Genomic DNA, 26,830 nt, shown 5'->3' on the forward strand with positions numbered 1-26,830 from the left:
AGACAATAGTTAGATAACAGTTATATATCCACGTATACACTAATTTAATAAACAAGCAGCTTACTAAGATTTTATGATTTTTTTATTTTTATTTTATTTTATTATTTTATTTTATTTTATTTTATTTTATTTTATTTTATTTTATTTTATTTTTTGGTCCTTGGCTTCTTTAAAGCAAGGACTTACAGGGGACATAAAAGTATTGTTCAGCACACTGGGCCAAGGACACCGGTGGCCTGTGTGGAAAATGAAAAACATTCCAATGGTGACTGAACCTTTTTGCCCTCTTCTTACAATTTACTGTTGACTTTCTTTCCAAATAGCTTTAAGATGCCATTCAGAGCATGAAAGGGAGCCCCCTGTTTCTGGGGACGGGACAGTCATCTTTTCTCCATTTGTATTTCTTAGGGAAGCTGGCAGAGAAAGCTTCCATTGTACACTCGCCTGCCCTGGCCTCAGACAAGTGTGGCTAGGATTGCAAAGTAAATATGACCTAAAGAATAAGGAAAACACAGGAATTCAGCCATCAATCCACGTACTTGATGCCAGACCACCTTTCCTGGGCGCCCACTGATAGGAGTATGAGGCTAGAAACTGGGGGTGGATGGGAAGGGGGTGGCCACAAGATGGGAGGTTGGACACCTGCAGGAATGGGGAGGTGTCAAGTCAGATTCTCTCTCTTTTCTAAAAAAGCCATTTATTCAAATTCAAACCGGCTAAAGACAAGGCTCCTGCTGCTGTTGACTTGCTCACAGCTCCGAAGTCAAGACTTTTAGACCTTCGCCAACCCCGATCCCAAACACCTAGACTAGAGAGCAGTCTGTTCTGACAGAGTTTGGCCAGTTATGTTTGGAAGGCAAGCAACTCCATGCTTGCATAGAGGGATACACAGAACAGAAGGACTTTGGGCCTGAGGGAAGCTGTGTCATTACCACCAAACCAAGGGCCACGATGACCTTTGTATGAGCACCAGCCAGGGACTGTTGTGAAGAGCAAAGGCCTTACAACCTGGACTGGAACACCTCCCTGTATCTAACAGGTATCACTTCCCCCTGGGACATTCTCTAACCAAAACCTAGGAAACACTGAGATTGGAAGGAAGGAGAAAGAGGGTGGGGTAACCAGGGATTCACCTTCTTTGACACAGGTGTTGTTCTTCCTCTGGTAGCCCTGAGGGCAGTCACACATCAGGTACCCAGAGGGGAGGACACTGCTGGCCACGCCTTCTGGACACCTGCAGCTTTTACTGTTGTTGGCCTTAGGGAGGCACAGTAGACTGCAGGGCTGAGGAATGCAGGCATTGCTTCCTGGAGAGAAAACACAGAAGTCAGAAGCCGCAGTTTGGCTACGATGTGCCAAGGGGCAGGCAGAGAACCACTGCGAGCCACTGAAAGTCATCTTACAGATGAGGCGGTGGGGGTCCTAGAAATCTCTGGAACACTGATAAACCTCTGTTTGGAGGCCTAAGGGCCTAATCCTCAGTGGGGGCTTCTCAGTGGCTTGTCTCCATAAGAGCGAGGGAGCTGGGCCTCTGTGGCCACAAAGATCAGAGAAGGATGGAGGTAATATTGGTGTTCAGTCCCATTTGTTTATACAGTCTAGGGTCACAGCCAGTGTACGGTGACACGCATCATGTGCAGACTCCCCCATCTCAGCTAACGTGACCAAGATAAATCCCGACAGATAGGCCCAGAGCCCCACCTGAAATGGGATTCCAGGTTCTGTCAGGTTAACAATTAACACTAACCATCACAACAGATGACCATTAGTATTGACGGGGCCTTTGGGGTGTTAAGGTGGCATTGCAAATAAAAGTAAAATGATTGAGTGATGATATCATTTTGATACTGAGAGGAAGAGAATAAGAGGCACTGTACATACATACATACATACGTACATACATACATACATATACATGCATGTATATATGCATCATATATATGCATGCACAGATATGCACATATATGTACACAGACATAAACACATGTGTGCTCAGCACTGTACATACACATGTGTGCTCACCCAGAGAGAGAAATTCACGCGATAAAACATTCAAAGAGACTGCAGCAAATGACTCAATCTACCCTAAGAGCCTCGTTGCCAGCCTGCCAGCGCCTTAGACATCAGTTTACCCTGACGCCTGTGGGAATGAGGCGCTCCTTTACCTCAGATTCCCACATCGCTCCCTATAGGAATCGACACACAGCCGCTCCCAGTGACAGAAAGCTCAAACTGTGCTGTGTGTTCAAACCACTCAGTGTTCCAAGGGAAGGGGCGCTGGCGGGCTAAGTCCCTTAAACACGTGCTGGTACAGGGTGATTTGCGCATGAACTGTGTCCATAAAATGACATGACCAGCGGTGTCACACACAGAATGGATGTCCCTAGGTGGACAAGGAGACCATGCGGGCCCTATTTAAAGAGGCTGACCCAGGCAAAGCTGCATGGCACTGCCATTATGAGAACTCATGCAGGGCAAGACCAAGCAAGCCGCCAGGTCTGAGGACATAAACTGGGCGGGGCAGAGCATCCCGGCTGCCACAACGACACAGAAGAGAAGGTGGGTGTGCTACATAAGAAAGCCCAAAGGAGACGGAGGGAGAATCCACCCCGGACCCTTTACACAGGACGCCAGCCATATGATGCCCATTATCCCTCGTGAAGAGAGAAATGCCCCTCTAGAAGACCCTAGCCTAGGACTTCCTCACAAGGCACACTAGGGTCATTTTCAGTATCTAAATATTTGGCAATTGTCGAATCCATGCTGCCTCTAGTAACAGATAACCACGCCCACTCTCGCAGGTGCTTGGAAGCCTGTCTTCAGGCAGGCTCTGAGGGAGAATTACAAGAACCCCAAAATGCTTCATGCCATGGCAGCACTGAAGAGACCCATAATCTCGAAAAACGACCTCTTTAAGGATGAAAGAGGAACTTCCTGCCGGGGAAATAGTGCTGGTTCTGCCTAAGACCAGCCAGAGCGAGACCAGAAACGCCTTCACTAACAACCAAGTATCCCGACACCCCGACTGTTCATGCAAACCAATTTTTAATTACAGGCCAGCGTCCATCAAATGGCAGAACTCTAAGTTGTTGTCACATCACCAAGGTATGGCTGACAGGGGACAAAGCCCGAGAGCTGCACTGAAGTTGAAGTTTTGAAGGCAGCGTGGCTCAAACTCTTAGCAGTAAGTGTATCACCAGACGAGCCACTGAACCCAGCTTTCATGTAGACAGCGAAGACAGTGGGAGTATGGGAAGGCACATGGACAGGGGAAAGACCAAAGGTGGCTACACAAGCCTGTGAAACACATTAGTGATGTGCGGGTGACAGGGCCATACCCTAATAAACGCACCTACCATTGTTTTATGCTTGGCTGATAGAAAGTCCTACGCGTGTTGGGAATGAATAACAAAAATAACAAGTGGCCTGCATTGGGGGCTCCCTGCATGCATCCTGAACTGGGGTACCCTCTCAGGGCGCTACAGAGCCAGGGAGGTTAAAGCCAACAAGCTTACGGATAAGGGCCTGAACGTCACTAGTAACATCACCACGGAAGTCTAAGACTGCAAGCGTGCTTTCTTCACCCTGGAAAAGTCCTGCTTGGTCCTGAAGAAGGGCACCAATTAAGTGCCCCCAGGCCAAAGTGACAACCATCATGGCCGTATCTGCCACCAGCACTTCCCCCTCAAGCCAGCACTTCCTCAGGTCTAGACACTGCCCCAACCTCCTCTTTAGAACATGAAGGGAAATCACACCTGGGCTGAGATTCTATCAAGCGTGCAGAGCACAGGGGCTCAGCTGAAAACTGCACCTCACTGCTCCCCGGGGACTGGGTGTGACTGCCCCTCGGCTGTGCTTGTGCTGCTGGCTTAAGAGGCAGCCAGGGTGGGAAGTGGGGAGCCTGAGACCAGAAGGCTCACTGAATCAGTGCTACAGAAACTGCTGGGTGCGCACACAGCAGGCCATGCGCACCCACAGCAGTGGAGCCGTGCTCTTCTGGACGAGATGGCATCTGAGAGAACATTCTGCAGCCTGCCAAGTGGAGCAGCCAGGGCCAGGGAGAATGGTGCTGAGGCTGAGAAGCAGGGCCCCGTCCTCCTGTCCTCCTGTAAATCGGTTATCTCCCAAGATTAGCTGGAGCCATATAATGTCCCGTCCCACAAAAACAACCTCAAATCACAAACCCGTAAAAAAAAAATGGCTTCTCCATGTAGAAGCAGCTCTCGCACTGGCGAGAACCTTTGGGAACGCTAATTCATATCTAGGATTTCATTCTTTGATCTGCAAACCCGGGATCGTAATGCTAACCCCCTACCAGCTAAGAAGCCATACAAACAATGCTGACTTAGATTCTCGCCCAACGCTTTGGAGTCCTTGAGGGAGTTCTCATGCTATCTTCCTTAGTTCCAAAGGGATAACAGTCGTTATCTATAAGTGTATTATTTTCCTTGTCAATTTTCTCTCCATGTGGTAAGCCAAGAACTGCAAAACGGTGCCTATCAACCCTATAGTTCAAAACAGGAAGCCCCAGCGGTGTGTCCACAGAGGCAAGTCAGCAGACCCAGGAAGCCATTTAATCCCGTGGAGATAAGGAAGGTGTGCTTAAAGGGACTATTCTTCCCAGCAACGCCTTGCCTCTCTGCTAGAGAATCGGGAGTCTCCTTCAAGATAAGCAAACAGGCAGTCAAAGGAGAAAGGAAGCTCCCATAACCACAATCCCGGCCTGCAGGACCCGCTGACAGGGGGTCCTGGAATCCTGAGCCAATAGTTTTACAAGAAGACTCTTAGCCAGGTGGTGCACACCTGAAGGCCTAGTGCTCAGTGAGCTGAGGCAGGAGGATTGAGATTTCTAGGACAACCTAGGTAACACCATGAGGGTCTGTCTCAAAAAGAAACAATAGAAACAACCAGGCATGAAGGCTCACACCTATAATTTCAGCACTTGGAAGGCGGAGGCAGGGGGATGGCTGGCTTGGGCTCCGTGGTAAGTTTCATGCTAGCCTGAGCTACAATGTGAGAATTTGTTTCTAAATAAAAGTGAATTCTGCTCATCCCTTCTCTCAACAAATAAGAGCTAAGCACCTACTAAGTGCTGGGCACTGGTAAAACATTGAGAAGAGAAAACATGACATTCATTTTCCTGAGGTTCACACATCCAATGTGGATTATGAATGAAAAAGACTGCACAAAGTGTGGCCGCAGAAGTGGGTGTGTCCAGTGGGCATTCAAGCATCTGGGAACCCAGCATGCACCATTCCTTGTGAATGTAGAGGGGGATGAAGCACATGATAGGCCTCCCACGGCTGTAACCAGAAGCCCACACCACCCATCGCCGAGGAGCCAAGGGCGGGAAGAGGGCGTAATCACCCACTAAGCACCAGCATTCCGGGCGGGCAGAACTCGCTGTCTTCCAGCTGTTTGTGTATCATTAGAAAAGAAATTAAGATGCCATTAGGAAGAAATTAAATAATGTGCATGTTGTCGTGACAACAGAGAGGCAAACTGCCAGATCTTGCTCTGAGTCGAGATTGCCCACACGCAGCCCCTTTCTGGAGACCAAGACTGGGGAGAGGGAAGAGGACCCTGCCTTACCGGCGTTCTTTCCTTTGTAGAAGATCTTCATGTCCATCAGGCCGGTGAGCTGGCTCGCTAGGGTCTCCACCTGGGACCTGCTGTACTTGGAAGCTCTGAAGATACTGAGCTGCGACCAGTCGTCCCAGTAGATCTCGTTCTGAAGAGAAAACCTGCCTGTTAATCCAGCTCAGTGGTCCTCCCGGGACACTTCAGGAGGACAAGGACCATTCAACCCACTGCCATGCGGGGACAACAGATGATGACTGGATAAGGCCTGGTCAAAATTTCACTTAAATGAAACCTCACCGACAGGAAGAAATGGACGAGAAAAGGCTATCTAGTACTCATTTAGTGGAAGCACAGGGGGTGATTCAGTTTTGAAATATGTTTCCCCATTCTAGGCAGACGCCTTTGCTCCCTAGGGTGAGAAGAACTGGAAGGCCATGTAGGAGGTACACATCAGTCAGCAGGGAATGAAGCCAGGGATGAAGATACGGAACTGCAACGACGAGGCCACAGGAGTGAAGAGCAAAGAGATTCCCTCAGAGGAAGAGACCTCAACTGTCAACCTTTTGAAAAGTGAGCAGTGAGTGGTAGATAGAAGCCTACATCTCTCCATGAAGGGTGCAGACAAGTTAGTGCGGATTTGGAAGGCAGACGGTTTCCGAGACCTCAGACAGACTCTGCAAAAGTCCAGCAAGGCCTCAGCTCTGAGCCTAGCCACGTTCTTCCCCTTCTCTGGAAGACTGCACATCAACTATGGGAGGACAGAAAGGACTCACCTTAAAGACAGCAATGGCGTAAGGGTGTGGGAGGTTGTCAAGGATGACTGAACGCTGCTGGCCACTGAAAGTGATGCGCTCGATACAGTCCAGGTAAGCGTCCGTCCAGTAGATCCACTGGCCGTCCACAGAGATGCCATTAGGCCACTTCACGTCCTCTGACACAAGGCGATAGGCAGCAGACCCATCCATGTTGCTCCGGTAAATCCCAGGCTTCAAGTCTCCCCAGTCAGTCCAGAACATCACTCTGGCCAATACAGAGACCACACAATCTCATCAGAATGACCCAGGACAGCCTTGGTTCTACTTCCCAGAGGTAAGTCCCCCCAGAGCAATCATTATTACTATTATCTGTCATAATATTTGAGATGCATTCAGAAATGTAGTTTGAACTTGACTCAAAAATTCACCTACTGGAGTCTTCCTATAATCACGCTGTTCCGATGCCATACAAAGAAACGCACATATATGCACGTTAATCTGAATGCTAATTGGCAAAGGGAGTGATATTATACGACAGAATACACCTATTGCAGTGCTCCCAAAACAGGATATACAAAGTAGTTTGAAATCCGTATATTGTGTGTGTTACTTAGTTTTTGTCAATGACACGGAGTCACCTCAGAAGACTTCAATTAAGGAACTGCCTTCATCAGACTGGCCTGGAGCAAGTCTGTGGGCCACGTTCTTGACTCACAACTGAGACAGGAGGGCCCAGACCTCGGTGGGAAGTTCCACCCTGGGCAGTGGCCCTGGGCTATATAAGAAAGCGAGCTGGGTGAGCCACTGGGAGCAACCCAGTAAGTGTGGCCTACGTTCTCGCCTCGGATTGCCTCAGTGAGGGACTAAAACCCTCGAGCAAACTAAACTCCTTCCTGCTACCTCGGTTTTCATCCATGTTTTTATCCCAGCAATTAAACTGCTGCCTGTGTTCTGATAAGCCACCGTCACTCAACGCACATGTCCACTGATGCACAGGAAATCACAAATACACTCTCATTCTACCTGACAAGACATGTGTGTCCCTAAGGGGAGCCATATTTAATGATCATGATTGAACACCAGTAAAAAGACTCTGAATAATGCAAAAAAAAAATTAATAGTAGCTTCTCTGTATGACTAATGTGACTGTCATGTAACAGCGATGTCATTACGTCCCTAGGATGTAGGGGGATGAAGGGTGAAGAATGAGACAGGACCTTCTTTCCTGTCAAGGTCTTCTGTTCTCTTTTCAATCTTCAACCAAGCCCATAAATTACTTTTAGAGTGTTCTTTTTAAAATAGTGTTAATTCTCAATCATAAACACACACGGAGAGAAAAGTTAACACAGTTTCTTCTTAGTAAATGTTTGCTGTAATGAAGGAGTTAAGTGAATAGCAGCCGTCCACACCCCAGGTACATATTAACTTTAAATAAGATAATTTTAAGAAATGAGAAAGCCTGCATATGCTGGGAGTTCTGTGTGTGAAAACGGCTGATTGAATTAAATGTTTATGAGATTCATGGAACTCAAGATAAAAAAAAATCCTTACAATTTATCAGTGGCCTGCCCGGTTTACAAAGACTCTCTTTCATGTTACCTTTTCTGTAGAAACACGCCACAGATGTGAGACATCTGGAGACCATAAGAGAGTTGGATGCTTCCTAATCAAATACACACGGAGTTATCGGACCACGACAAGGAAGCTATGGCTTCAAAAGCCTCAGTCAACAGGTTATCTCCCCCACGATCACTAGAAGCAGAAACTTGGCCTCAAGCTTTCGCTTTCATGAGCATCTGTTGTAGCAGCAGGCACAACGCTGGCTTCCCATAGGGAAAACACTTACCCCTCTTGGGGCACAAGGACTAGAGCCCTGGGTCGATCAAGCACAGAGGAATTGATGATTGTCAGCCGGAAGTCACCATCTGGATTAGCTACCTGACAAAACAAAGCGGGAGTCGGGGAGACGGAGAGGGATCTAAGTTCCTCCCAAAGCCCACACACCCAAAGCCCGCCATGGGCCCTGCTTACAGCACACTCTCCACACCTGCCCTTTACGCTCGAGTCTCATTCTAGAACCATCGGGAGGCCTGCCTAGATTCCCAATCAGAAGGCGCTGACCATGTTCCTGGCTGAGATAATGTCCACATGGGCTGAAGAGGAGGCTGGAACTATGTGCTTTCTGACTCCAACCCCAGGGCATGACAACTTGCACAAAGGTAACTGTTGCTGCGGTCCCTTGGAGCCCATGAAGCTCCACATGGATCACTCCTCAGTATTTGCACACAACCCGCACACATCTTCCTGCATGCTTTAAACCATCCCTAGATCACCTGTATTTCCCACGACAGTGCTGGTGCTAAGTAAATAGTAAATACTCAATACTGTCCTGTCTTGTTTGTGCTTTTTTTTTCTATTTTCGATTTAATTCATGGATGTGAAACCACAGATTTGGAGGGGTGACTGAACTACTCTATAAGCCAATCACTTCTGCCAGGCTCATGAGAAGATTCCACTCCAGCATCAGGCTCAGCTCCAGAGGCTGAAGTCCCCAGAAGCTTCCCCACTCATTTCACCTCCCCATGCCATCCATTTCCCCGACCACACGATCACATGACTTGTTCCATGGTCTCAGCAGAAGGACAGGTTTCTTTATCCTTTGTATGGTTTCTATTTGCTTTAAGACAAGACCTCTGTGTATCTCCAGCTGGTCTTTCAGCTTACTATGTAGCCCAGGCTGGCCTCAAAATCCTGATCCTCCTGCCTCAGCCAAGTGCTGGGATTAAAGGACTACACCAACATACCAGTCTCCTCTAAATGGAAAGCCAATCAGGAAGAGAATGTGTATGTCCTTCCCACCCCTTGATTACTGTATTATTAAACACAAGACCAGGACTGGCATGTATCTTGTCCCAAATGGCACTTGTTTAATGACTAAGTGAGACTTGAGCTCAACTTGAAGAAAAAGAAGTTTCAGGAAGCCCCCTGCTGCATATGCCTCGGCTGACAGGATGATACATGGATCCAAGGCAGCCTCCCAAGCCCCTGCCTTCATCTCACTGTATGTCACACAGCTCTCTGTGTCTCCTGACTTTGTGTTTTCCCATTAAGCTGCGTGTCGCATCCCCATACAGTGCCAGTTCCCAGAGCTACTGGGCCAGTGTTCCAGGGCCTCAGGGGTAACTGCAAGGTACGGTGCAGAGATGATTCCCTGACACACTACTCTGGGCGGTTTACAGGCCCTTCATTGCCCTCACGTAACCATGGCTGTACAAGGTGGAACAGGTTCCTGGGAAGCTAATAGATAGGTAGAGATCAATACAGATGAAAGAGACATTGTTGCTTTTGACAATAATGGACTGCTGTTGTTATGGTGCTTGTAACACTATGAAATCAGAAGTCATCATCATCATTATTATATGAAGCTTCTGCTGGCCGAAGGACAAACGCTCATGTGTCTTAAATGGCACCTCGGGCCTTGTGTCCTCCCATGGGTTCCTCAAAGCTGTAAACATCCCGAGATGACCGCCCCCACCCCCTTCTATCCCTTCAGAGGTTCAGTGGCCAGCTTAGGCCCCAAAAACCTTGGGGGAATTTCCAGAGTGATATGACATGTTGCTTCCTATTTTTTGTGTCAAGTTTGGCCCAGAGCCTAGCTGCTCCACCTGCTCGCTTAATGAAGAGAGCGGGACTACTCATACCTCGATCTTTTTAAAGCCGGCATCCACCCAGTAAAGTAACTGGCTGAGGGGTTCGAAGGCCAAAGCCTCCACGGTCTCCAGGCCAGAATTGATGATCACCTCTTGCCCTGTGCTCCCATTCAAGCAGAGACGCTAGGAAGAGAAGGACGTAATCAACGCTGTGAACTGTGCGGCTGACTCAAGACTAGTCGGCCCCTCAGCATAGCCCAGTCTTCAGCTAAGCCGGTTCGCCAAGGTCACAAGGGTTTATAGGAGTCAATGTGCACATAGAAGATGTATTAACAGAATGACTGTGTGCTATTATTATAAACACAGATTACTAAACCGTGACCCTTAGTAAAAAGAATGATCTTTTTACTAAGACGTAGGAGTCTGTTGTCTTTTAAAATAAATGACAAAACAGACTGCAGCTATGTTTTACTTCTTCTGTCTCCTTTTATAGAGTCTTTTATCCCTTGCATGGCTCTAGGTCATCAGGTGTCATTGTTGGGGCTATAGTCAGTGGTCTCCCCTAACCCCAACCCTTCTGATGTAAATCTAACATTACGTATGGATTCTGGAACTAAGGATTCAGTGAGGAAATGTGATGGAGCTCTTTTTTTTTTTCCTGAACCTATAGAACCCTGCTTGCCAGATAAATGATCTAACACTGAGCTACATCCCCAGGTTCATTTCGGGATGGAGAGATGGCTCAGCCGTTCAAAGTGCTTCCTGCTCTTGCAGAAGAGAGTTCAGTTCTCAGCACCCCCATGGCAGCTGCCTAAGCATCTGTTCCACAGTTCCAAAGGTCACTTCTGACCTATCCTGACACCGTGCATGCACACGGCATACGGACATACATGCAGACAAAACACCATCATACACATAAAGTAAAATAAAAAATAAATCTTTAAAATGCATATATTTGAACATAGATGTTCAAATACATATGCAGGAAATATCTAGCCTATCTAGAGATCTTCAAAACCTATAGCCTTAACCTGGTGTGTGTATGTGTATGCATGGTTGTGTGTGTTATTGTGTGTGTGTGTGTAATTGTGCGTGTGTTACTGTGTGTGTGTTACTGTGTGTGTGTTATTGTGTGTGTGTAATTGTGTGTGTGTAATTGTGTGTGTAATTGTGTGTGTGTGTAATTGTGTGTGTGTGTAATTGTGTGTGTGTGTGTGTATGTGTGTGTGTGTGTGTGTGTGTGTGTGTGTGATTGCGGTTGTTCTGTTTTTGTGTCCTGAGAGTTGAGCCTGGGGCTTCATGTACATTGGGCAAACATTGAGCCACACAGCTGTATCTGCCCTGAGTCTCTGGGCTGAATCGATCCCTGCTCCCCCAGCCTCCCATCATGCCCAGACATTTCCTGGTTCTTTCCTGAGCTCAGGAGACCTAGAGTGGGTAGCTGTGTGGACTGAAGATAACTGGATGTCACTACACTTTGAAATGGGAGGGGAGATGCTAACGAGGAAGATGGCAACTGACAATTCCATATCACTGGCCCCAGAATCTAGCAGGAAACTAAGATCTCAGATGCAGTCAAAGATTCAGATCTGGAGCATCCTTTATCTTTCCCATAGGAGCAGAGGTAGGCAGGGAAAGAAAATTACAACAGAACACTGCAGTCAGAAGCCACAGCCTCAAGACTTAACCAAGGGCTCACAGACTCACCTGGATGGTGTCCAGCGCCAGGTCAGACCAATACAGGCAATTGTGCTCATAGTCAAAGTCCAGGGCCACGGCTGCCCGCAGCCCCGAGAGAGGAAGCTGCTCCGTGGCTCCCGAGGCCAAGTCGTAGCGGTAGATGGATTTCCGCATGGCGTACAGGATGAACTCATTCTCTTCTGCAGACGTAAAGCAGTCAGGATAACCAGGGATGCTGAAGATGGCCAAGCAGGCCTGGCCTACTTGCTTCTCACACACAAACCCTAACCCACTGTCACAAGGGGAGATCAAGGGCCAGAGCCTAATACAGACTCAGGTCACAGAATAACGTCCCACTCCTCACCCAGTAAGGGTGTCTCCTCATCTATGCTTTGTTACACTCCAGAAACAGCAACAAAAACACTTCAACGTCTCTATTTCTGAGCTCTGCCTGCAGCCTTCAGTCACACGTGTCAACGTAAGCGGCAGGTCACTCCATATCATAGTATGTCACTGCCCCATAGCACCCTTGCCTTGGTGACTACTTGGTAACTACCAAGCCTTCTAACCCGGCTTCCCACCCCTATGCTCACTCACGCATCTATTCACAACGGCCTGCTATGCTTGAAGATGACCTCACAAGTTTTCAGAGCAACAATGTACTTCTGGAGTGATTACAAAATGTTCGACAGAGTAATTACTGTTCCGTTTCCGCTGAACAAATGTTTGCACAGTGTACTTCCTATGCACCGGGCATGGTTTAATCTTCAAAGCACCCGTGAGATGGGAGAATGAATATTAATTTGTTTAAGGGCACACAGCTAGGAAGCAGGTAGTCCAGATCCAGAGTCTCTGCTTTAGCCTTTATACCACGCTGCTTTTAATAGTGGGATACCCACGATGCCACTTGTTAAGGCATATAAATAGAGGATCAAATGAGTTTTTCCTAAACCACAACCAATGATTTAAGGCCTAAAACCCTCTCTTTCTACTTAGAGAAGAACCTAGATGTCATCAAGACTCTTCCACAGGAGGGCAGGGAGCATCTCTAGCCACAGCACCTATGGAACCTCTGGGTAGCTGAACACTTAGGGGTGCCTGAGGGTGGCAAGACCACTGTACTGGCTGTTCGCCTGTATTGTGTGCAATACCTTGTGTAGCGAGCAGATTTAAAAAGAACCCAATCTAGATGCTGGGGAGAACAAAACATGCGGCGTTCGGATGCTGTCCCCTGAGTGTGGGCCTGTCCAGATGTTTGTTACTTGTGCCATCTCTCCAAATAGACGAACAATAAAAAAACTCTTTAGAAAATATTTAAAGCGTCTACTGATGCTATGCTACATGTGGGATCAAGATGCACACACAAATCCTTTGCTTCGTGCTTGAATTGGCCGCTGGGTGGGGGTTTTTGTTTTGTCTTTGTTTGTTAAGTTTTGTTTTGTTTTCCTCTGTCTTGAACTCACATATCCATATAGCCTGCTTTATAGGAACCTTAATACTGGGCTGGCAAGATGGTTCAAAAGCCTGATGGACACTGTGTTCAATCCCCCGTGACCTACACAGGGGAAGAAGAGAATCGACCCCCGGAAGTTGTCCTCTGACCTTGTCATCTACACTGTTATACAGATGCTGGCCCCCCCACCAGCACATACACACAAATAGATGAATTTAAAAAAAAACAAAACTCCAATACTGATAACACATTGAAAACAGATCCACTAAGTCAGAGTAGGCAAAACACTTGTTCACTATGTGGGCCTGGCCCCTAGCACTACTTCTCGAAAGCTTTAAATAATTAATAAGTCTACATAACTCTTGAAGAAGGAAAAGTTTGTTTCTTTTTCTTTGTTTTCACCTTGTTTCAAAAATATTCAAGATACCACACCACAAGGTAACTAAGTGTCACCTTTGGGCTGACAGAATTCCAAGGCAGGGAAGATGTAGGTCACGAGATGTAAGCCACATGCCGGGCAGTGAGATTTCTGACCCACATTCCTCGGCAGCACCCAGAACCCGCACTGCCCCTTTGCTTCTTCTAAGAAACTAGTGTCCTTACAGCACGGTACAAGACCTGAGACTTGGGTAGGAGGCGGGCTGGAGTACATGCAGTGCCTCCACGGGTGAGGGCTTTGGCTGGTGAGGACATGCAAAGCACAGCCTAGAAAGATACATTGTTACAGTAATCATAAAGAAGAAAAATCGCTGCGTTTTACAAACCCTTCCAGATGCCCACATTACCTCATCTTTGCAAAGATGGTATGGTTCCCATCAGGCCCAGAAAACATCTTTTTCTGAGTACTTCTCTGCTTGCTGTCAGGGAATGACCTACCCTAAATGAGACTTTTCTATTTGATCTCCTGCTCTCTCCTTTTCTATCAGAAGGGAAAATAGCTTTCTTGCCTGTTCTGATGGCTTTAAACAAACAATCGTATCCCTTGCTGAATTATCCCCGAAGTATTTATGAGAAAGTCCGTACTCCAAGCCCTTAAGAGCAATCACTCAAACCCTCCTCACCCGAGCCCTCATCACAGTGGCTCTCATGAAGGGAGCACTGCAATATCATCTGCTCATTTGAAGGAATGTGCTGAATTAGTGGTTCTTTTTACATCTCCACTGTGAGGTATGTTAATTACTCTAGTAATGATGGAAGATTAAATTAAGGAACTAATGAGCTTAGCATCAGGACACGCTGACGAGCAGTGAGGGGCAGGGCAGGAGGCTGCCCTGCTCTGCCTGCCTGTGGAAGACAGAAGGCGGCGTGCCTGAGTCATGATTCGCAGGGAGCTCGTCACTTCCACCACAACAACACTGCGGATGAAGGCCAGCGCCACTCACTGGCCCTGGGATGATGAAACCTCAGAGGAAGGAAGGAAGCTCTGATTGAATGAGTCCTGGAAACCATGAAAGAAAAAGAGGCCAAACAACCCCTTTTTGTGATGTGTGTGTGTGTGTGTGTGTGTGTGTGTGTGTGTGTGTGTGTGTGCTGTATGTGTGGTATGGTGTATGTGTGTGTGTATGTGATATGTGTGGTATATGTATGTGTGTATGATTGTGCATGTGTATGCATATTTATGTATAGGTATGTTGTGTGATTGTACATTGTGTAGATATTTATCTATAGTGTGTGTGTGGTACATGTGTGGTATGGTACATGTGTGGTATGGTATGTGATATGTGTATGTGTGTATGAATGTGCATATGTGTGCATATTTGTGTGTTTGTATGTGCGTATGGTGTATATGTAGTGTGGTATGTGTATATGGTGTGGGGTGTGTATGTTGGTAGGGGTGTGTGGATTTGTGTGTGAATTCACATGTGTGCATATTTGTGTGTATGTATGTATGTGCAGTATGTGTGTGTTGTGGTTATGTATGGTACGTGTGTGTGTGTGTGTGTGTGTGTGTGTGTGTGTGTATGTGTGTGTGTTGATAGGGTTGGGGTGTGTGTGTATGCATGTATGAATGTGCACATGTGTGCATACTTGTGTGAATGTATTATGTGTGGTATATGTGCAGGGCGTGTGATGTGTGTGGTGTGTATGTCTACTGTGTGTATGAGTGCATATGTGTGTGCATGTGTATGTGGTATATGTGTACATGTGTGCATGTGTGTGGTGTGTATGTATGTGTGCAGTATGTGTATATGTGTGTGTATAGTGTGTATATGTGTAGTTCATTTGTGTGTGTATGTGTGCCCAGCTGAGCATCACATGCCCTGCTCTACCTCCCAGCCTTACTCCCTTAAGACAGAGTTCTCACCAACCTGGAGCCATGCTGGTCAACAGCAAGCCCCAGCTCGCCTCCTGTCTTCACCTGTTCACAGCACTGGGCTTACAAGCACACATGTGATCATGCCTTGCTTTAGTGTAGGAAACTTGGATCTCCATACTTACATAAACGGTGCTCTTGTCTACCGAGCCATGTCCCTTGCCTAATCACATTTTTAAAGTATCATACTTTTGTGCCTATATTACAAATAACTCATATTACATCACTACTAAATAGCATAAAACATCTTCAAAATACAGTTATATATTCATAATCTCTCCAAAGAAGTTTTTCCACATCAATAGGCACAGTGACCTGGGAAACAGGACTGACACTTAGATGCCATTTGGATCCTGGACTTTCAGGTGTGAGTTTTAGCACTGCCAATTACGAGATACATGATTTTAGGGACATCTTTCCCTCTGAAGCTGCTGGCTTCCTCATATAGACGCACATACGATACGTTTCAATGGAACTGATGATCTCTGCATAACTGGGCTGTAGAGAAAATTAAACTGCCAACACATGGGCAAGTGAATTGAGATCTATAAAATTCTAATAAAACTAATATTTATTATAAAACCAAGATAGAGCACTTAGTTTAGAAGGAGCTCCAGTCTCTTTACATTCAACTTTGACAACTGAGAGACACACTGAGGTCTGTGACTGCTCCTCAACCCCCAGTGACAACATTCAATAGATACCAAATAGACTGCCCTCCAAATCCTGACTTACCACCACATAGTTCGCATCCCCTCAGGATGTGCAACTACACAAAGGCTTCGTGTGCCCATTACACTTAGGGAAGGAGGAGCCTTCATGATGACGAAACTCTCTGAGTTTACCCCCACTAAGTAAGAAAAACCATATGCCTAACTGGAGTAGACCAGAATGACCCAACCAGGACTCAAGAAGGCAAAAGGAAGAGACCATCTGTCTTACCTGCCAGGGGACAGGGGACCAGCTCCCCTTCCAGCCGTGCTTCAACATCTCCTCCACTGCAAGTATCCCCAGAAATCTTCCGATAGCTGTTTAACCCCCAACCAAAGCAAGAAGTCAGTCAGAAGCATGGAGAAGGTTTCTGGGTCACGGAGGCACCCCAGTTGAGTACATATTCCCGGGCACGGACAGCATAGTTGGAAGGATGGTGCTTAGTTGCCCTGAGTCAGTTTTGCTTGTGGTTATTTAGGGCAGGCAGACCCAGGTGGTTTAATGCACTGCTCAGGGAAGCACTTAAAAATCTCTCTCCTATAAACTCCTCTGAAGAAGTTCCCCAGTCAAGGCTTCTTCAGATGCTCTCAGCCTTGCAGAGAAGCTTGCAGACTCCGTTCTCTCCCCGGGCTCAGGAGATTGCAGATGCTATTCACTTAAAAAGCTGTCCAGCCTCCTGCAGTCTACAACTTGGGGTTTGAGAATTTAGGGTATTGGCAAAGTTGAGTGGTTCTCACGGCTCCCTCCTTCCCCACGCAGGCCCTTGTGAGCCTGACTCGGCCAACTGTATGGCGCAGATACATACCCTCTTGTTCTCCTGTAGGAAGAACCCACGGGACAAGGCACAGGAGGGCTGTAGGGCTTCCCAGAAAACTCAGGGTCTGGAACACAAACCTCTAAGGAGATATCTTCACTCATCTTGAAGCCAAAGTCACTGAAAAGACGATTAGAGTCCATTAGAGCACAGATATGTATCCTCCACCTCAGAACCAACCCTGCATCCTCTACACATACCTACTGTTTACAATCTATGGGATACTCCACAGGACCTTTAAAGAACAACTACTTTGTTACACTAAGCTACACCTACAAAAGAAGCCATGTGTCAGAACCACATCTGGAAAGCCATTGCTATGTCCCCTCAGCAGACAAAAGGGAGGTAAGTCATCAATCATGCCAAAGCAAAAGCTCGTCTAGATTCGGCTGCCTATCCAGACTCTGAGCCTGTCTGTCCTCGGATAAAAGGAAAGAGTGGGACTGAGGCTGCAATTCCATTGGTAGAGTGCTTGCCTAGCATGCACAAGACCTTAGGTTCAATATCAGCACTAGGAGTGGTGGTACAAATCTGTAATCCTAGCTCTTGGGAGAGAGGCACAAGAAGACAGATCTTCAAAGTCACCCTCCACTACACAGTAGCTTTGAAGCCAGCTTGGGATGCAAACCTCTATTTCAAATAAATAGACAGACAGACAGACAAATAAACAAACAAATAAATAAATAACATGGGGGTCAGGGTGATAACTAGTAAAAGCTACTGCACACAGTATGAATACCATCACAGGTACACATGCCTACCATACACACATTTACGTACATACATATATGCACACATACATACATACACATATACACACATACACACATATACATACACATACATACATACATATACATATATACATACATATATACACACATACACACATATACATACACATACATACATATACGTATATACATACATATATACACACATACACACATACATACATATATACACACATACATACATACACACATATATACAATGCATTAGCTAATGTTTAAGAACTATGATACTTTCTTCTTAAGTCATCAGAACTAGAAGAGGAATTAAAAACAGAAAAAATGACATTTTTTTTTTTTTGAAGTACTGGGGAATCAAACCCAGGACCTTGTCCATGCTGGGTAAGTGATCTACCATTCCCTAGTCTTGAAAATCATCGTGACTAAGAATTGAGTGTCACTTGAGAACCTGGCCCTATACCATCTAACGTACCTCGATGCCTCATCTTGAATGTGGGAGACAACAGTTTCCTATAATCTAGGGACCACATCAGCCAAACTCGCAGCTTGGAGGGTGAAGCAGGCAAATGCTGGCTAAACTCTGTCTCTCCATCACTCCATGGCTTCTCCTGTCTCCCTACCCAGAAAGTACGGTGGCTTATACTTGTGCTTTCCAAAACTTGATTCAAGTCATAGGAATTTTCATACTCATGAGCTTGACCCAAAAGTCTTTACTTTCTGACACTGAATTATGACATCTATTGAATATTTCCTAGACTCCCCTGGATGAAAAGTACAACCAAACCACAGGACAACATGGTTTGCGCTGTGTAATCCCCACTTAGTGGATTGTGCAGAACCACCCCAAAGGCAGGAGCTCATTGCTCTCCCTTATTCCATCCATCCATCTCTGACTGTCTGGCTTCTCTGGATCTCTTGAGGACCTGGGCTGGGCTGTTAGTACATTGCTTGCTTGTCTCCACAGCAAGGCGCCCAGTTGTGGGACAGCTTCCTTGGTCTGTGGGCCACAACAGCTACATACTCTCCCACAAACAACGCCAGACCGCAAAAGCCATCGCATGTTTAAAAGCGACTGTCCCATAAAAGCTCTGTCTTAATCTCACGAGCGAACGTGTGAATCTGCGCATACATAAATGTGTGGTCTGTGGGTCACGATGGGAAGTAATTTGCTGACTAAGGGTTACACGTTGGAATCTGAACGCTGCATGGCTTGGCAACGTGGAGAAATAAAAAGATGTAGAAGAAGCTGCTCTTGAAATCAGAGAGTATGTCCACCAACACGGGCTTCCCACTAGGGTCCGACGGGGTTATGAGAATTCACTTGGCTTGCAAACCACGGCCTGCCGGTGGCTCAACCCACGGACAGGTGCCACCACAGCTGGTACATCCTCATCTCCTCTCTCCTGGTGTCTTGGGACCATGTCCATTCTCGGTGCCACGGTCCAATCCACAAAATATTCTCCAGAGTCCTGTGATCAGCATGGCCCCTTTCCAGAAGCCACAGCAAACCGAGGGCAGCCTGACATCAACGGGCCCCTTACCATTTCTGCAGGGCCTCAAGGGGCAGAGATGGGGTTTCCTTGGTTTGTAATAAAAAGGTTCAGCATCTAGCAAAAATAAGTACCAAGCCAGTTCTGGCAAACCAGAAAGAGCCCAGCCAGTTTGCCTAGAAGACATAACTTTTGCTTGTTTTCGGGCAAGTGGGACTTTTCTTTTTCTTTTTTAAAAAAACAAAACAGCAACCAGGAGGAAAGAAAACAAAACCTTCATTTAATTCGCCCACATCACTTTTTATTTAGTCTTCATTTTATTTCTTGGTACAGACACCTTTGGCATCTGGACAGGACTAACTCCAAGACACCCTGAGGAATCCAGGTGTGGGTGGCACCCCTGGTGGAGCTCACAATAGGAGTGAATGAAGAGGAGCAGGGTCTGGCGCCTGGAGCCCCGTGGAACTCCTGGGGCAGCATTTGTATCATAACAAGACCCATGCTCGCATCTGGCCGAATCTAGCAGAACAGCACCAATGGAACCATCTGACTCACAAAGCCTAAAGCATTTACCACCGGTCCTCTCTCAACCTCTGGTCTAAATCTCTGGCTTTTGCTGGCCAAGAACAACGGCGCCGAAAATAAAAGGTAGCCGGTGCCTCAGCAAACACTAAGACACATGCACAGTGTGGGCTGCAGGACCATGCTGTAGCCACACCTGACAGAAGAGACTGTGGAAGCCAGTGATACTGTGTGCTCAACAGCAGGAACCATGTACAACTAAGCTCTGCTCAGCTCAACTCTCCCCAAAGGCTGGACGTCCCCCTCCTGCAGGACCTCCGATTCCTCCCTTTGACTGCCATGTTTTCTTCCTCATCTCTACTCACTCTCTCCACTCCACACACCCACCCCAGTCTTCATAGACTGGCAGTAACAGTCACTCTCCTGCTCCGACATCACCATGGCACTGCTGCATTGTCCGATGCTGCCCTCTCCTCGTAGCTGAATGTTTTCCCTAAGAATCAGCACAAACATCTCTAGGAATCCCAATTTTCCTACTGCAAATCAAAGACTTCTCCTTCCTTTCAAGGTCCACACCAAAGGCAGCCAATCTTCCTCTAAGGTGGTGCAGTGCAGATGTCACTTCCACTTAATCCCCAGACACACCTTGGATAGTTTCCTCAAGGAATAATAAGTGATACAAAAATAGTACATATGTATATCACCCCCAGTTCAGATTTTAAAAAAAAAAGTCTCCTCCAGTAAAGGGAGGCACAGATCTAGGCCCAAGCACCCCACCCTCAGCTACAGAAAACAAGTTGCTCTAAATGAAGTTTTCAGTGTGTTCCCTTTAGGGGTCCTCCCGGAACTAAACCCTGAGCTAGGAGTCCCTACGGAAGTGTCTGCATCTCTGCTGAACTGCACGGCTAGATCTGTAAGATAACATGAGTAGAGGGCGCCTCACACAGCCCTCACTCATACAGCCTGTTTGGGGACTCCTTATCCCCTTCTTCAGAGAAAGAGAACATGCTCTCCATCTTTTAGCCTCACACCACAGAGCAGATATGACGCAACTCCAGATTCTAGGCATGGAGGAAGAACAAACCATTCGTAGTCCTCCCGGGTGCAGGAGCAGTTGGACACGACCACCGGCCGGTCAAAGTCTTCCCCATTAAAGCACGTTGCATGAGGGGTCCTCCTTTTGAAAACTGTCTTGTGTCCTAGCAAACACTCGTTCCCCCGCTCATCAGATGGGGACCACAGCTTGTAGTCGTTTTCTGTGCAAGGAACCCCTGAGAACAGAAAAGGGCAGAGCAAGTCCTCAAATCCAGGCTGGTGCAGGGTTTCCTGTCTCCCACCCTCAAATCAGCCCTCCACTTCCGGCGGCCCTCCACTTCCGGCGGCCCTCCACTTCCGGCGGCCCTCCACTTCCGGTGGCCCTCCACTTCCGGCGGCCCCCCACTTCCGGTGGCCATCCACTTCCGGTGGCCCTCAACTTCCGTTGCCTCTGTAGCTATCCAGCAAGTATGAGAGCTCAAAACGTCCCATCTCTAGTAACACGGGGTGGGCAGCAGCCATAAGGAGGAAGGCAGCACCCCTGTAACACAGCTCCTCTGAGAAAGCTGTGAAGGTGCGAGTCACATTTGACACCATCAACTTCTGAATCATAAAATCTGAGGCACTGGGGCGGGGGTTGGGGGGAAGCTGCTGTTTATTTTTGATGATTTGTGCACTGTGTGCGCACGCGCGTGCAAGTGTGCTTGCACATGTGCACGCTTTTGGTCATTTCTTTGGTTTCTGACTGTATTTACTTATTTATTGTGTATATGTGGGAGGGTGTCATGTGCATATGTTTTATCATTTGTTTGGTTTAGGACTGACTGTGTATTTTAAACTTTGTATTATTATATTATATTATATTACATTATATTCAAACTTTCTTTGTTTCTCTGAATGTGCCTGCTGCTGCACATGTGGAGGTCAGCTCTATGGAGTTAGGTCTCTCCCTCCATCTTTATATGGGTTCCCAGATTGAACCAGGGTCTCCTCCAGGCTTGAGCGTCAAGCACATTTATCTGTTCAACCATCATCTCACTGGCCCAGAGTTCTGGGTGCCTTACTGGCTTGCTTGATCGCATGTTTTAGAGATGAGAGGATATATCTAGAGTTCAAGTGAACCCCAAATTCCTGATTCCCCTGCCTCAACATCCCTAGAACTGAAATTCCACCATATACCATAAAACCCAGCCAAATCTCTAAATTATTAGGAGAGTGGGTAGCTCCATTTACAAGTTAGGTGACAGGCGGGGATGAGGTAGGGTTGGTCTGGGGCTGGGGCTGGGGCTGGGGCTGGGGCTGGGGCTGGGGCTGGGGCTGGGGCTGGGGTCTCTCCTGGGATACTTTGGTACACAGGTGATGCAGGGGTACTGTTGACCCATCCTGCTTCGTTAAGAAGGAAAGCACATCTGGCAGTAGAGGCTTAGAGCGCTGAAAATGCGTTCGCCCTACTTGATGGTACGGGATCTTTATGTAGAGAGACTGGAAATGACAAGACATAACTTCACACTCCTTCCACCAGCCCACATCCACTTAAGATGTCAGTAGTGTGCCTATGGGAATTCCATGCTTACATCTAATTGGTGACTCATATCTTTTTTTTTATATGTGTGTCAGATTAAATACTACCCAAGGCTGATGCACACCTGTCGACACAATGCCACTCAAATTAGCAAAGGATTATTAAAAAAAAAAAAAAACCCTACCGTCTATGAAGCAATAAAGAAACTCAGTGGGTGCACTAGAGATCTGCATGAGCCTTATAATTAGGGGGTGGGATGTGATACCTAATTGCAGGCACAGATATATAATTCAAGGTGTGAAGGACAGAGGAGAGACACCTTCCAACCGAGATGCGGGCAGCACGTCCTGAGATGCTTGATCCTGAGACTGAGGCTGAATGGCTCAGGTAAGGAGAAGTGAGGAAGGGCAGAGGCCAATGAGGCAGAGAGAAAGAGCCCTCCAGAGTCCATCAGACCTCCATGCATACGTGCACCAACAGCTAGTAACGAGGCTCCAGATAGCCGTCAAAGAACCCCAAGTCAAACCTGTGCTACGCGCGTTAATGCTCCCAAAGACCCAGGCGCTAGTCCCTGGCTTATGGCACTGTGGGTAAATGGTGGAACTTTTAGGACGTGAGCTCTAGAGGAGAGAGGTAAGGTCATCAGGAGTGTGATATCAAGGAATGCACTGGGGTCCCAGCCCCTCCTCCTCTTCTCTCTCTTTGATTCCTGACACCATGTGACAAGCAGACTTCTCCCATCACAGCTCCCAGCACAACTGTAGTGAAGATGTCAAGGAACTATGGACCGAAACCAGGAGCCAAAACAAAGATTTCCTCCTTTTCCCTAATGGAGAGCTAATACAGGCAAACTCATTTGAATAGGGCCCGGAGGAACCTCTAATTTGGAAAACCCACTTTCATCCGCCTATCCATCCATCCATCCACTCTCACTTTTAACAGGTATCTATTTAGACTTAGTACACGCCAGGCACTGCACGAGGGAACCAAGACACACAGAATCATAAGCAGTCCCCTTAAGGAGACCTGTGCCCCAAGCACCTGTGCCCTGGGCCCTTCACACACTCGTTTGGGTCATCTCCCACAGTGAGTCTCAAACAGGACACTGTTATCTAAGCTGCGGCTCCGCCCACTCCAGACGATCAGTCATTAAGTCTGCAGCCAGGGCTCCAGAGGCAGTGGCTTACCCAAGGCGTCGGTGGCATTGACCTGCAGGATGAGCCAGCTGTGGACACTCTCCTTGTTAGAGCCGAAGATGGTGAAGACGGTGCTCTTCTCGCCAGGTTCCGTGAGAAGCCCGTACACAAACACAGGCTTCTCAGAGAAGACGAACGTCTTCCAGGTCTCCCCTTCATTGGTGCTGTACCTGCCCAAGACGAGCAAAAGGAGCCTTGAGGTTTCAGTCCTAGAAGGCAGGCCTCGGTTTCTACATACATCGCTAGTGACCATAACCAGTGCTCCAGAAATCGGTGACCTCACAACAGGTGGTGGCTGTGCCAGAAGAGCAAGAAAGTGTCAAGGACAGATCCTGTCACCTAAAATGAATGCAAACACTGGCAGGTCACTCATCGCTAGGTTCAATCTCCCAACTTTCCCCGCTGAAAAATAAGATGCAGGAACTAGCTGATAGGACTCTGTGAGGCCAAATTTAGAAAAATGTTGACATGGAAGAGAAAGATGATGGTAACATTACATAGTGAATAAAAGTAGGGTCTGGATTGCTTCCAGTGATGAGATAGGGAGGGAGGGAGGGAAGAAAGTCATCTTTTCTTATATTGGTACATCATCAAATACCATTAAAAAGTAGTAACAGAATGTGAAGTGTTACCATTCTGTAATCCCCACTGTAGTAATCACATCAGACAAGGATCATCACTGAATGCTAAAATCACCATGTAAAATTTTAGGGAACTAGGATGCCCATGTGGTCTAAAGATCTGAACCCACAAACCAACCATTCATTGCTGGGGAAATGCAATTTCATGCAGGGCAAGGAGCCACACCCTTACCCACACGTGGCACCACCAATAGATACCACATGCATCTGGATTCAGCCCAGCCTCTCAGTACCATTTGATGCAAATGAACAAATCTAGAACGTGGGACAGTATAGCTGACTACCCTGTCATCTATATGTCATATACATATATATATACATATATATATATACATATGCACACACACATATGCATACAAACAAACATATAAAGAACTAGACACGAATCTTTTGATCACCTCATTCAATCCCAACACTTCTTCTCATCCTGAGACTTGCGAATGGACTTCTCTACACCTAGAGGCTAAACCAAGTGATGGTACTACAGCCACCCAGGCCACTGTAGGGCTAAATACCTACCCAGCACAGGTCATATGTGGGGGCAAATTTTCAACTAGCTGACATGCTTGGAGTTCAAGCGAGGTTTAAATCAAATATGATTAACCCACTCAGTCCCTAGCTTTTTACCAATGTTGAGAAGCTGAAGCTCAATGCCACCCCTAAGGAAACCTTTAGAGTCGTCCATTAATCAGACAAGCTTGGGATGGTCCAGCTGTCCAATGATGATACAGGAAGTCTATCTATTTTTACATGGGCTAGATAATTCCATTTAAGAGATCATCCAACCAAAGATAGCCCCAGGAAATGAATCATTTCTCTATAGATTCCCAGGAGGTGCAGACAGTAGGCCATTAATGAGACGAACCAGCAGGTGTGTGGCCAGGCATAGCCTTGTACCTGAGAACACACTGCTCATTTAGAACATGGCGTTTTTCAGGAACATTGAAGAAAGGGCACTTGTCTAACAATAGCAACAGCTAAGGGAACACCCATGTTGGTCTGATCTCAACAGGCTGAAACTGAGAAGAGGACTTACTAGTGAAATTAAAATGACAAGAGGCAAGAAAAAAAGCAAATATGGATCTTTGTGTGTGTGTGTATGTGTATGTGTTCCCGCGCGCGCTAAGGAACAAGAAGAGATGGAGATAAAATTATCAGTTCTTTTTGGTAATTTCTCCAAGAGTCAGGTGGAACAGATCCTAAAACATAAGAGGAGCAGTCACTTGTTTACCTACAGGAGCAAAGGGACTTTTGAGAATGGAAAATAAAAGCACTCAGGTAAATGGATTTCCTTTCCTCCTGATTATTCTTGATTTGAACAAGAGACTTGTATTAGTTACTTATGCAGACATGAAAAAAAAAAAAACAGAAGCAGCTTCAGGATGGATTGGTTCAGCTTGTATTTTGAAGATATAGCCCATCGTGACAGGAAAGTCATGCAGGAAGAACGTTGGGGCATCTGGTCACCCTGCATCCGCAGGGAGCAGTGTTTGCTTCTGTGAGATCACTTTCTCCTTTTGATTCAGTCCAAGACTCCAGGCAATGAACTGGTCCTACCCACATCAATTACCCTAATTGAGCTAATCCCTCTTACATGCTCAGAGATTTGTTTCCATGGTGATTCCAAATCCCATCAAGTTGATAACCAAAACCAACCATAAGAAGGATAATGATGTAAGAGCAGTTTTTTTTAAAAAAAAAGATATCCTTGTGGACCACACATATAAACGCTCATTCATTGTTGGTGAAATAATATGAAGTGAGCTGATACATATTCAATCACGAACCAAAATAAAACTTCAATTTCTCACCGAGCTCTACACTCCAGTCGGCAATTTAGACAATGAACTTGGATGTGACACAACCCAACCCCAACTGCACAAGGCCAGTTGTACACCCACATATGCACCTGTAGATGTAGATACAGACGTATCTGGTAAAATTAAATTCAAATGTTTTCGTGCGTCCAAAGACTAATCAAGAATGAGAATATAAACATTCACATGATGTTTCCAAGAAAATGGCAAGTTCCCCATTGCCACAGTTACTCAAGGACTGGAAGATCCTCCATCATAAGTGGCAGAAGGCAGAACCACATGAGGCACGTGGTCAACCACATGTTGAACCCAAACTTGGAACCTGCAGCTGCCACCTGGATCACCTTGACCAAATCTGCCTTTATGGAATGGCCCTGCCCCACGCCTCCCAGGCCTCTGTTTTCTGTGAGTGGTAAAATCACCTTCCAGTTAACCAGAAATCATGTCCTTTCCACACAGGGTGCACCCTTGAAACCACGAGCCTTCACTTCCGATCTCCTCTGGGATCCATTCATCCTCCTCATTCTTCCAAAGGAAGCCTCCACTTAAAGTCCTCAAAAGCAAAGTTTCAGTCTTGCCCAACGACAGACTCTTCAAACTACCGTTCCAACCTGCAGGGCAAGAAGCGCCCACTAGTGCAGTGATGGCAGGACTATTGTGAAGGTAACCAATTGCTCTCTGTTGGATTTGAGGCCCCTCCGTGGGAGATGATTCCTGCCTGATACTGCAAACCTGCTCAAACACCATAGGAGGGAGCCTGCTGTTGCCTTACTAAATGGGCACAATGTCAAAGTGCCCCATAAATATTGATGCTTATATTCCTAGGTGAATGCTGCCTTCAGCCTTGGCCAAAGAAGCTTCTCTTTGCTATGGGCAACAATCAATACAGTGACTA

At 46.7% G+C, this 26,830-nt stretch overlaps 1 protein-coding gene across 1 annotated transcript in view; it reads right to left on the minus strand.

Moving 5' to 3' along the window:
* Sorl1 (sortilin related receptor 1) overlaps positions 1–26,830 on the minus strand; it is a 159,854-nt gene that overhangs the window by 59,184 nt on the left and 73,840 nt on the right. The window contains exons 13-22 of the mRNA XM_032911077.1: positions 23,469–23,647; positions 20,809–20,995; positions 16,952–17,080; positions 16,378–16,463; positions 11,696–11,868; positions 10,040–10,171; positions 8,185–8,276; positions 6,357–6,603; positions 5,593–5,731; positions 1,134–1,307 (exon numbers count right to left, since the gene is read on the minus strand). Coding sequence (XP_032766968.1) covers positions 1,134–1,307; positions 5,593–5,731; positions 6,357–6,603; positions 8,185–8,276; positions 10,040–10,171; positions 11,696–11,868; positions 16,378–16,463; positions 16,952–17,080; positions 20,809–20,995; positions 23,469–23,647 — 1,538 coding nt within the window. The remainder of the gene's footprint in view (positions 1–1,133; positions 1,308–5,592; positions 5,732–6,356; positions 6,604–8,184; positions 8,277–10,039; positions 10,172–11,695; positions 11,869–16,377; positions 16,464–16,951; positions 17,081–20,808; positions 20,996–23,468; positions 23,648–26,830) is intronic.

Source organism: Rattus rattus, chromosome 8, assembly GCF_011064425.1.
Source record: "Rattus rattus isolate New Zealand chromosome 8, Rrattus_CSIRO_v1, whole genome shotgun sequence".
NCBI lineage: Eukaryota > Metazoa > Chordata > Mammalia > Rodentia > Muridae > Rattus > Rattus rattus.